Source organism: Colossoma macropomum, unplaced genomic scaffold (genome assembly GCF_904425465.1).
Source record: "Colossoma macropomum unplaced genomic scaffold, Colossoma_macropomum, whole genome shotgun sequence".
NCBI classification, from domain to species: Eukaryota; Metazoa; Chordata; class Actinopteri; order Characiformes; family Serrasalmidae; genus Colossoma; species Colossoma macropomum.
This window is the reverse complement of record NW_023494796.1, coordinates 2,374,551-2,386,705: the sequence shown is the minus strand read 5'-3', so window position 1 is coordinate 2,386,705 and position 12,155 is coordinate 2,374,551. Positions and strand designations below refer to the sequence as shown.

Here is a 12,155-nt window from a genome sequence, read left to right as displayed (position 1 = left end):
ATATGTATATGTACAAAGATTATAAGAAAAATATACAAAGTATTAAATTTAAATTTAGAAATGTAGAAATGTATGTATTGTAGTGAGTATTGCACAGTGAATAAAATAGCAAATAAATAAACAGTAAATAAATGGAGAAATACTGCACTTGACATAATTGCACATAATGGTGGTAAACATGTTGACAGTGATCCGCAGTGAATATACTACGCATGGTGGATTGAGATATTGCACACAGTAAAGTGCTGTGGCAGTGATGTTGAGAGTTCTTGCACATGGAAAGTAATTGTAAACTACTGTCTACTGAGTGCTGTGACTGTTATAGAGTCTGACAGCGGCTGGGAGGAAGGACCTGCGGTATCTCTCCTTCACGCACCGCGGGTGCCGCAGCCAGGCACTGAAGGAGCTGCTCAGTGCTGTCAGAGAGCGGTGCATGGGGTGGGACAGGTTCTTCAGCATGTTTGTTAGCTTAGTCCTCATTCTCCTGTCCCCCACCACCTCCACTGGGTCAAGAGGACATCCCAGGACAGAGCTGGACTTCCTGATGATCTTATTCAGTCTCTTCCTGTCAGCAATGGAGATGCTGCTGCCCCAGCACACCACTCCATAAAAAATGGCTGATTAATTAATCTGGCTTTAATTAACACACAGGCAACATAAGGATGAAACAACAGTCAACTTTGTTGAATTTGTCATTTATTTCAGTGTTTGGCAAATGATCAACCCACAAAGTGCTCTGAGAGGCATTTCACAAAACAGTTAGCCAGACAAGTTAAGCCAGAAGGTGAACCTGCCCAACAGGAGAAGACTTTTCCATTGGACAGAGTGCAGTTTGAGCTTATACTGGACTTTTAATGCTCCACCCACAAATGAGTTCTTACACAGCATTAGCAACTACTGCAAGCTGGTTAAAATCCCTTTCAGCCTAATGAGAAACTGTAGAACAAACTCAGTTTATATCACAATAAATACCTTTAGAGTCAGTTATTCATTCAACCTAAAGGGAAACTGTAGAACTCAACTCAAGTTTATGTACTATAAATGTAGGTATTGTGATATAAACTGAGTCTGTTCGACAGTTTCTCATTAGGTTTAATGGGATTTTAATCAGTGTTCTGTAAAACATGACCAGCCTAGCAACAGTACCTACAAAAAGAGTGCATTTGTGGGTGGGGCCAGGATTGGTCAATCATTCGACTTACTGAGAAACGAGTTTGTTATTGTCCCGCCAGGGTAATAACGGTCCTGTCCTCCACGATGTTCATAATGCTCTCTTCAGTCACGCTCTCAACCTCCTCGATGTTCTCAAGGAAGCTCTCTTCAGTCACGCTCTCGACCTCCTCGATGTTCTCAATGAAGCTCTCTTCAGTCACGCTCTCGACCTCCTCGATGTTCTCAATGAAGCTCTCTCAGTCACGCTCTCGTCCTCCTCGATGTCCACCAGCACCTTCTTCCCCACCAGCTGGAAAATGTCCTCAGGAGCCACACCCTTCGGTTCGGCTACCTTCACCGTCAGCAGGTCCAGGGTCAACTCCGTTCCCTTAGGAATCGCCGTTTTAGCCACCACGGACTTACCCAGCTATAGAGAGAGAGAGAGAGAGAGAGAGAGAGATGAATTAACAGCTGAATTAATTGTTTTTGCAGCCGAGTGTGAAGCGGCCAGTACGCGGATCAGCACCTTCGAGTGCTGGTCCTAGCCTGGACAAGGATGGCACGCCCACACCAGGTAGGGGGAAAGGACCAGCCCCAGGTGGAGGCGTTTAAGTATCTTGCGATCTTGTTTACAAGTGATGGGAAGAGGGATGGTAAGATCGGCACAGGCTGGGACAGACGGCAGCAGTTATGTGTACCGGACTGTAGGGGTGAAGAGGAAGATGAGCCATAAGGCAAAGCTCTCTGTTTACCGTTTGGTCTACATCCTTACTTATGGTCATAAGCTGTGGGTAATGACCGAAAAAATGAGATGGCAAATACAAGTGGAGGAAATTAGCTTACAGGGTGGTGGGCTACACTCTACTGATAGTGTGAGGAGCTCAATCATGGAGGAGCTCAGAGTAGAGCTGCTCCTCCTCCACATTGAAAGGAGCCAGTTGAGGTGGTTCGGGCATCTGATCAGGATGCCCCCGGATACCTCCCGGTGGGGGTTCACCAGGCATGTCCTACTGGGACGCCCCCATGAGGTCGTCCTAGGACCTGCTGGAGGGATTATATCTCAGAGTTGGCCTGGGAGCAACTCGGGGTCCCCCAGAATGAGCTGGAGGAAGTTGCGGGGGATTCTCTGCTCTCCCAACTGCTCCCCTCTGGACTAAGCAGCTAAAGATGATGAATGCCTGAATGAATGAACAAATGAATTTGTTTTTTTGATGTCACAAAAACCAAAGCATTTACAAATACCGGCCTATGCAGCCTGCGGCAGTTTAGCCCAGCCCATTCACGCTGAGCATTTCAGCCAGACCTTAAATAGAAAAATGACAGAGAAAATGATGTTCAGTGTCCATCCTGACTGACCTTATCATGGCAGGGCACCTCACAGGGCAGCATGCGTTTGACCCCGCTGCCCAGTGCTCTCTCCACAGTCCGGACTGCCCGCACCAGCTCGGCCAGCTCGCTGGGCTCCAGCGACGCCGCGTGGTCGCTACCCTTCCAGCTTTTATCCAGGGTCACATGACGCTCGACCACCTTTGCCCCCAGAGCCACCGCACCCACCGTGATGCTGATGCCCGACTCATGGCCCGAGTAGCCAATCGGAATGTCCGGGAACTCCTTCTGGTATTCCTGTTGGTCAGAACAGAGAGGATTCTTCACTGACTGTCCTGACCTGCGGCTGGCAGCGTCTGACCATGTTTACTGACTCATAAATTACTAGTATTTCATACAATCCTGTACATCATTGTATATAAATTAGTAAAAACATTATAAAAACTATAATAATAATAATAATAATAATAACAACAACAACAACAACAACAACAATAACAACAACAAGAACAACAAGGAAAAAAGAAGAATTGTACATAAACACTATTAGTATTTCTAATAAAAATTATAATATGAATTATTGTTTAATTTCCGTTTGTAAGTGTAAAATTGCATCTTGAATCTGCGGCTTTTTATTCAGATATTAATCTTCTTCATCTAAGATTCATTATTCAGTAGCCACAATGAATCATTCACTATCTGCTATGAATTATTCAATAACTACTATGAATAATTCAGTAACTACTATGAATTATTCAACAACTACCGCAAACTATTCGGATATGCAATGAATTATTTAGTATCCACGATGAATTTCTCAGTAAATACTAAGAATTATACTTTATCTACTAGGAATTACTATAGTACAGTAACTACTATGAATTATTTAGCAATGTGATTTATTCAGTAACTACTCCTAATTATTCAGTAACCAATATGAATTATTCATTAACTCCTATGAATTATTCGATAACTCTGTTCAGTTATTCAGTATCTACTATGAAACTAATGTGTAGGTTTTTTAGGAGTGTAAAGGGTTAATAACGGGCAGCGAGTGGTGCACACGCCCGCGTGTCTGACCGTGATGACGCGCAGGTTGACGTCCTCGGGCTCCAGCGGGTACGCGCTCGTACACTGCAGGATGCAGAAGTTCTGGTTGTGCTTCTTCACCGTCTGATACACTCGCCGCATCGTCTCCATAGACTGCATCCCACTGGAGACCACCATGGGGCGACCTGACGACACAAACTAACACTTCAAACACGCTTCTGCTGTCTTACATTACAGAACGTTAATGACTCCAGCAGACACGGGTCATTTCATAGAATTAAAAAAAAAATTATTAGGTCTAAAAATGAAGGTAACATTTCAACTGAATCGACTTTGGAATGTTATGATTGATTATGATCAATTATAAATGATTCATATTGTTTCTTTGTGCCAAATGAATCACAGCGAACCTTTCTGAGCTGTTTTCTCGAGGTAGGGGAAGTTGTTGGTGTCGCCGGAGCCGACTTTGAAGAAAGGGACGTTGAGTTCATGAAGAAATTCTACAGCCATCTAAAAACAATAAACAAAGAAAAGAGAGAAAAGCTCATTTAGCCCAGTTTAATCAGCTCATGAAGACATTTGAAACCTGCCTGAAAGCCCTTTACATCAGCCTTTACACCATCATTTACACCAGCCTTTACATCAGCCTTTACACCATCATTTACACCAGCCTTTACATCAGCCTTTCTCCGCCTTTACATGAGCCTTTCTCCGCCTTTACATCAGCCTTTCTCCGCCTTTCCATCAGCCTTTCTCCGCCTTTCCATCAGCCTTTCTCCGCCTTTCTCCGCCTTTCCATCAGCCTTTCTCTGCCTTTCCCCGCCTTTCCATCAGCCTTTCTCCGCCTTTACATCAGCCTTTCTCTGCCCTACAGACCTCTTGTTTAATCATCTACCCATCTTTCCTTCATCCATCTATCCAACTGTTTATCCATCCATCTATCCATTCATTCATTCATTCATCAGTTTATCCATCCAACATACATCTGTTTATCTATCCATCCATCAAACATCGGCCTATCCATCATACATCGGTCTATTCATCCATTCATCATACATGGGTCTATCCATCCATCCCACATCTGTCAATCCATCCATCCCACATCTGTCAATCCATCATCCATCCATCCATCTAGCACCCATCTATCCATCATCCCTCATTCCATCTGTTTATCCATTTATCCATCATACATCTGTCTATACATTCATCATACATCAGTCTATCCATGCATCTATCACCCATCTAACCATCATTCTATCTTTTTATCCATCCTTCTATCTACCAACCATCTATCATTATCATCTACTCGTGTATCCATCCATCCATCCTTCATCCATCTTTTTATCCATCCATCAATCAATCCATTAGTTCATCCATCCATCCATCCATCTCTTTTCCCCCCATTTACCTTTCTATCCATCCACCCATCCAGCTATATATCATCCATCCCACCACCCATCTGTTTATCTATCCATCAACGTATCTACAAATAGCAATCAAAGATGATACAACATCAGTTTAGCCCCCCATTCACACTAACATTATAGTGTGTGTTTCATCCCAGACTGCTTTTTGAACGAGCGGCGAATCAGAACAGAGCTCATTTACATTTGCAAAAACAACCTGATCAAGAAAGAACAGGGGGCAAAAAGATAACCGAGCAACTGGTTAAAATAAAAGAGTGAAGTAAGACAATGTCCACCTCGTCCATTCCTGAGGCGGTGAAGAAGATGCCCACTTCAGCAGCGTATCTCTGCAGCTCCCTGTACTGCTCATGACTGAACTCCAGGTGGCGCTTGTGCTCTCCGTACGTCTTCCCCCACGAGTGCTGGGACGTGTAGGGCCGCTCCAGAGCGCGCCGGTTGAACTTGTGCTCCAGTTCACTCTTCTGGAACTTCGCACAGTCGGCACCGCAGTCCTGCAGAACAACAGGGCAACATCAGCTCACTGACCCTTCATCAATGAGCCACATTTACCAGCTTTAGACCTATTAAACACACAGCACAGACAAAACTGGGCTCACTGACGCTTCATCAATGAGGCACATTTACCAGCTTTAGACCTATTAAACACACAGCACAGACAAAACTGGGCTCACTGACCCTTCATCAATGAGCCACATTTACCAGCTTTAGACCTATTAAACACACAGCACAGACAAAACTGGGCTCACTGACCCTTCATTAATGAGCCCAACACTGCCAACACTGGGCTGACAAATGTGTTGCTGCAATATAGTGCAGTATGTCAGTTGTATAATTAGGACTACTGTAGAAAATAACACACACACACACACACACACATTTATACACATGGTACTTTGGTACTTAAGATGAAAATAACACTCAAATTCCAATAAAAAATAAACCTATTGACAATATTGACTACAACAGCTCTAAACATCACTGAATCATGTCTAAAGATATAATTGTGAGGCTTTGATTTAAATATATATATTTTTTATTTCATGGTATTTTCTTCATAATAAACGTTTTTCAGCAGGGTGAGTCTGAGGAGAGCAGACCTACAGGACCACTGTTAGAGATCTGCTCCTTAAAGCAGTGGCTCAAAATTACACCTCATGTCAGACTGAAAAGGATAATTAAAAAAAAAATTAAATTAAAAAAGGATAATGTGTTGAGTTAAAAACCAGAACAGAAATGAAAACGCTCCACCTTAAACGGTGCAGCAGTTATATGTATACAGTTACTGTTAAAGCTACGTGTATTACAGTTATACAAGTATCTGCTGCACCGCTTAAGGTGGAACGGAAAATTCCAATAACAAACCGGCGAATATGAAAGAAAAGCCTCGAAATGTTGCCTAAACCTCACTAAAATCTCTTCGTTGATGTACATTAAAGCTACGTTTAATCAAAAACCCGGTTTAAAGACAGTAGAGACTCTTACTTTGGCCATTTTGATCATTTCCTTCGCCTTCTCCAGGTCGCCTTGGTGGTTTTGTCCAATTTCTGCGATGATGAAACAGGGATGGCTCCCTCCGACCATCCGGCCGGGACACAGCTCGAACTTCAGAGGCATCTTTAATCAGCTCGGAAACAAATAGAGACGGAAATCTGGGTTTAAAGCAGCTTCTCTGTCTGGCCCACCGCTCCGATACGCGCGTCTGATGTGAAGAGAACTGGGAAGCTCGGCCACGACGATCACGCAAAAAGAAAATTACAGAATAAAAGCCCTGGAGTCGGACAGCAATTAACTAAACCCCACCACGGCTGTTCGACACACTGAGGGTTATGAGAAACGCTTACTAACTGGCCACTTTATTAGAAACATCTACCCTCGTGCTTCTACTAACTGGCCACTTTATTAGAAACACCTACCTTATGCTTCCACTCACTGGCCACTTTATTAGAAACACCCACCCTGTGCTTCCACTATCTGGCCACACCTACCTTGTGCTTCCACTAACTGGCCACTTTATTAGAAACACCTACCTTGTGCTTCCATTAACTGGCCACTTTATTAGAAACACCTACCCTGTGCTTCCATTAACTGGCCACTTTATTAGAAACACTTCCTTTGTACTTCAACTAACTGGCCACTTTATTAGAAACACCCCCTACCTTGTACTTTTTTTATTCTCCTATATACTATATGGTCCATGCACACACACACACACACACACACACACACACACACAATATGGCCAAAAGTATGTGGACACTTGACCATCACATCTTATTGGACAACCAAATTCTAAAGCCATGAGGATTAATATGGAGTTGACCTCCTTTGTGGCTGTAACAGCCTCCACTCTTCTGGGAAGCTTTCCACACGATTTCAGAGTGTGTTCGTGGGAATTTGTGCTCATTCAGTCAAAAGAGCATTTGTGAAGTCAGACACTGATGTTGGGTATATAATTGTCTGAAATGTCTTTATGTACTGTATCATTAACATTAACCTTCGCTGGAACTGAGGGGTCCAAACCCTGAAACACAGCCCAGCTCATTATCCCTCCTCCACCAAACTTTACTGTTGGCACTGCTCATTCCGGTAGATATCGTTCTCCTGTCATCCACCAAACCCAGATTCACCCATCAGTCTGTCAGATAGTGAAGCGTAATTCACTCCAGAGAAACTAGAACATCTGAAGTCTTTTTTTAAATTTCTTTATTTCTTTCTTTCTTTATTTACTCAGGATTGCTGAAAACGAGGTGTTAAAGAGGCCCAAAAGCGCCTGTGTCCATTAGGGGAACATAAAAATGGTCCCCGATAACAGTGTTCCAAAACATGACCAGATAGCTCGCGCTAGCTGAGACAAAGATGCTCACTAGCACCACTACTGACCCCTGGTGGACCCACAGTGCGATTGCACATCTTTAACGGTTTTAAGAAAATAAAATAAAAAAAAAAAGAGATAAAAGAAATGACGCAGTGTTTGCGTGTCAAAACAAACATCTCAGTTTATATTAATCAAGTAATTTCATAATTTATATTACAAGCAGATCTAAAAACTCAGGACAGATTTAAGATTATATAAACACAAAATTTAAAAAAAAAGGAATATAAATGAGATATTTACTGTAGGTCACATCAAGCTTCAGTCTAGACTCAGAGGGGTCAACAGTGAAGGTGTTGATGTGTGTGATATAGTAGTGACTGTATTGTGAAGTTCTTTAAAGCAAGGTTCTTTATAGTGCATGGGACATATCCCATGTTGGGCTGGTGTAACAGTCTTTCCTTGACAGAATAACGGAAACAGTGTAACCTCCACTGAAATGCAAACAAATATGCACCGTTCACATTTATATGGGGGGACAGATATGAGAAATGAGGACATTGTGTTCAAGATGACGTCTCAAAGTTGTAAAAGAGGACATTCCAAGATATGCAGGTCACCGCCGAGCATAAAGAAGCATGAATTAAGCGCATAAGTGAGACATACTTGAATGGCTGGTTCCTCTATACTTCACCATAATAAGCAACATGTTCTAGACAGTGAGTTAGAACAGATTACATAGACTTCAGTCTCCATACATTACGAAATCAGTCTGTGGCAGAGCAGCTTCATCAGAATAGCGTTTCCAGTTTGAGCTTCGACCTTCATTTGTTCATGATGCACCAGCACAGGCATACATACTGTAACACAACCAGCTGCTGGATAAATATTAGCACTGCACTCTAATACCAGAGCCATTAGTGACTGTAGAAAATTACTAGTGTAGAAGAAATACGTCAACCTAATCTCTGTCTGCTGCATCTGTATCGTCAACGTCTTTCATCCTGCTCACACGAAACGCCCTCATATTAGAGGTCAGCGGGCAGAAGCTCTCTCAAAACAGATGTGTAACACAAAGTTTGAAATGCGTTAAATGTTTTCATTTTTTCAGTCATTAGCAACCAGAAGGTAAACTCTAAATCCGTACACATTTCTCTTTCGGAGGTGGGACTGGTTTTTCGTTACTAGGGGTGGAGTTTGATCGCCATGGATACTACTTTCATATGTGTCGTGCGGACAGAACTTCACGAGAACAGCTCTGATGGACATTCTCATCACCTGTAACGGTTGTAGTTGTGAATTCGCATTACGCGGTCAAATGTTTAATTTGCAGAATCCAGCGACCGCCCAATCGTCTTCTGAACTAGAGGTCTGTGCCGGACTGTTTGTTTAGTCTCGCAGAAAACCGAAATCTTTTGTCCCGCTCCCGACCCACAACCGAAACGTTTTGTCCTGCTCCTGCTCGGGCAGATCCGTCAAGGCGAACTGACATCCAATATCTGACACAGTCTAATCACAAACACGGCAGTCATGGTCATCAGGCTCACTGCGAAGTAACTTCACCAAATGGCATTTACTCCCAGTAAACACAGAGCAGGAATTACACCAGAGAGCGGTTATTTTTGGTGTTTTGCTGGGCAGCTGCGGGCGTCAGACTGAAGGCTCCACCGTCCCTCTAATACCTGATTCACACATGCTGCCCCTGCATGGCAGGAGTGATGCAGCAGTGCAAGGGCTACAGCTCAAACACACTGGCCTTTTATACACACAGTGTTTGAGCTGTGGGGCGGAGCAGCGAGAAACTTATACAGACAGTCCTGTTTCCAGACGAATAAATGGTCACATCCGTCACTCTGCTCAACAAAAATATCATTTATAGAAGTGCACGATATATTTGTTTATCCTCGACAGCATTCTGGCTTGTGATTAGGCAAAAGTTTCAAGCGTAGTAGACCAACCGGGAAATCCGTCTGCAGCACAGAATGCTTCACTAGTATTTCGTCATTACTTAAACTGAATTTAAAAATAGCGTTTTTAAGTTTGTACACGGTCTTTTGTTTAATTTTCATTGATTTTCATGGCTTATTTCAGTCTATTTTGCTGAGTGAATAAAATCAGCACCGGGTCTATTCTCTAAACACTGTGGCGCTTCAGTGCAGCGTCTGGGACTCAGCCTGTGAGAAAGCACTGACCACTTGTGAACATGGACACCAAAATGAAAAGTAAGACTTTCCACATCACTCACACATACTGCTTTTGCGTGGCATGAATCATGTCTAAGCTACGAGAATGTGTGTGCTGCTCACGTGATCTGTTGCTTCGCAACTCTTTAGAATGACTTCATTCATTTTAATTGTTTTACTGTTATCATTTTACATTCGTATATACGATTTAGTGATCGTTCTATTTTATATAAGCTTCATTAATTTGCGGATTTCTCTTCATGTGTGCTTCGGCCTGCTCCCGCCTGCAGTGGGCTGGTTTCCCGCCCGCTCCACACTGAAAATTAGTCCCGCGCCATAAGATATTGGGAGTGCAGACCACTACTCTGAACTGAAAAACATGCCCATACTGTTGTTGGTAATCTGCGGTACAATAGAGATGCAGGCGGTGGAGGTCGAAAAACTTTAGAACATTCCTTTAAAGGAGTATCGTGCTAGTAGTGCAGGTTCTGGTCGGATTATCAACACACAACATGATTTGTTTTCATTTCACTATAGTGGGTGGGTGGGCTCAATTACATGATGCAAAAAGACAAAGGGATTTTCACTCCTCTGAATAGAAAAGGTGCAAGGAAGTTAAGTCGTCACCACCAGCAGAACATTAGCAGATCCAGGCGAAATACTCCTATAATCTAATTAACAGTAAGACATCTTTTGCTCTTGACCTAAAAGCCTTGAACACTGGCAAAAATGAATGAAATCCAGTAATGGTCAGTTAGCACGTCGTCACTGTTGGAACAAAACCTCCAGAATAGGGTTGGGCGGTGTGACATGTCAGACCACGGTATGTAAAAACGATAATATATAAAAATGATGACGGTATTTTAAAAGTATGACATTCAAATTCCTATTTGAATGGATAAAAACACAGTCCAACCCTTAATACTTTATAGGGCTCACTTATTGGTGATGTGGAGCTCAAATTCAGTCACTCAACTTTGCGCTCTCCTCTAAACGGGTGTTATTTTAGCATCAGTTAGCTGTGGTGTGGCACATGTGGGCTGCTAACTAAGCTAAACACCACAGAACAGGTTCGATTTCGGCTTACTGTCACTCTACTTTTGCTCTCTTCAACATTATAATTTTATTTGTATCAACCAGAGCTCCAATTGTCAGAATCAAGCCTGTACTGCGGTGTGCGGCACTGTTTGGGTCTGTAGCCTGATCGCTAGGCTAACGTTAAGCCATTTTAGTACAGAACAGCTGCTGTTTTTCTAACCTTTTAACTGTCACCCCATTTTTGCCTGAAATGGCAAACCCAAAGTAAAAGGGTGCGCTGTTCCCACAGACTTTAGGCTACAGTCGTGATCTTGGTCTCACTGGAAAGGTAACACTCTCAGGTTGAGTAACAGAGGCTAGAATGTAGGAGTTTATTTTGGCCTGAGATGTTGATCTCTAAACTGATCTCTGACTCTTGCTGTGTTATCAAGACCACGTTTTGGACGATGGTGTCTCTGTGGAGAGCGGCAAGGCTTTGACTGTGAGGATCTACAGATTTGCTAGTGTTTGCTCATTTGGTGCTTGTGTTGCAAATGAGATGACTGTTACTGCTGTGAATAACTGCTCATAAAGTGGTCTGCAGGAATCAAATTTCAATTCCCGCAAACAATTTTCAAACTTTCTAACAGTAAACTGCATCGCCGTATTGCTGGGCGACTTGGTGCATAAAAATGACGTACAAAAAAACAAAAGCGAACGCTTTGATGGAAGCGTGTCGGTACCTGTACAGTAATCAAGAAAAGATTAAAAGATCAATAAATAAAAAAAAGGAGATACAGTTATGTTCTAACAGCGATTATATGCATAAAAAACCATACGCTACCCATACTAGTCTGTCTTAGTCAGTCCAAAACACTGGATAAATCCAGTACGGATCTCTTAGCATATCATTGCTGCTGGAACAAAACTTTCCGTCTCCATTTTGTTGTTGTTTTTATTTTTTACAGTATTGAAAAACTCCAGCTGCCCAATACGTTGCATCAACACCTTCATGACCAAAGATGTTTTCCTTCTGTAAAGTTACCATTTTGGAGGTAGGAGCTACGTCGCAACAACAACGATGTGCTAACTGGTCACCAGCAGCTTTCACTGGCTGGCAGTCATGGTAGCAGTTTTGGGAGAACGACTCCTTTAAACTGAACAATATAAGACTCTCTTACTCAGAAA

The 12,155-nt window shown here is 42.7% G+C and overlaps 2 protein-coding genes across 8 annotated transcripts in view; both read right to left on the bottom strand.

Moving 5' to 3' along the window:
- Window positions 1-676: 676 nt before the first annotated feature.
- On the bottom strand, window positions 677-6,855 carry nansa (N-acetylneuraminic acid synthase a). Its single transcript, XM_036583607.1, has 6 exons — window positions 6,438-6,855; window positions 5,231-5,446; window positions 3,939-4,038; window positions 3,559-3,713; window positions 2,509-2,775; window positions 677-1,579 (listed from the first exon to the last, which is right to left on the bottom strand). Exons 1-6 carry the CDS (start codon window positions 6,567-6,569, stop codon window positions 1,370-1,372), a joined length of 1,080 nt encoding a protein of 359 aa, XP_036439500.1. The 5' UTR covers window positions 6,570-6,855; the 3' UTR covers window positions 677-1,369.
- Window positions 6,856-7,641: 786 nt separating this feature from the next.
- gne (glucosamine (UDP-N-acetyl)-2-epimerase/N-acetylmannosamine kinase) overlaps window positions 7,642-12,155 on the bottom strand; it is a 40,332-nt gene continuing 35,818 nt past the window's right edge. For all 7 annotated transcript variants that reach the window (XM_036583579.1, XM_036583580.1, XM_036583578.1 and 4 more), the window contains one exon: window positions 7,642-12,155. This exon is cut by the window's right edge and continues 453 nt beyond it. The gene's annotated coding sequence lies outside the window, so the exon portion shown is untranslated.

Coding starts and splice junctions, on each gene's coding strand:
- nansa (XM_036583607.1), bottom strand. CDS start 6,569: ATGCCTCTGAAGTTCGAGCTGTGTCCCGGCCGGATGGTCGGAGGGAGC. Junction 5,447..6,437: donor AAATGATCAAAATGGCCAAA/GTAAGAGTCTCT, acceptor GTTGTTCTGCAG/GACTGCGGTGCCGACTGTGC. Junction 4,039..5,230: donor CCGCCTCAGGAATGGACGAG/GTGGACATTGTC, acceptor TATTGTTTTTAG/ATGGCTGTAGAATTTCTTCA.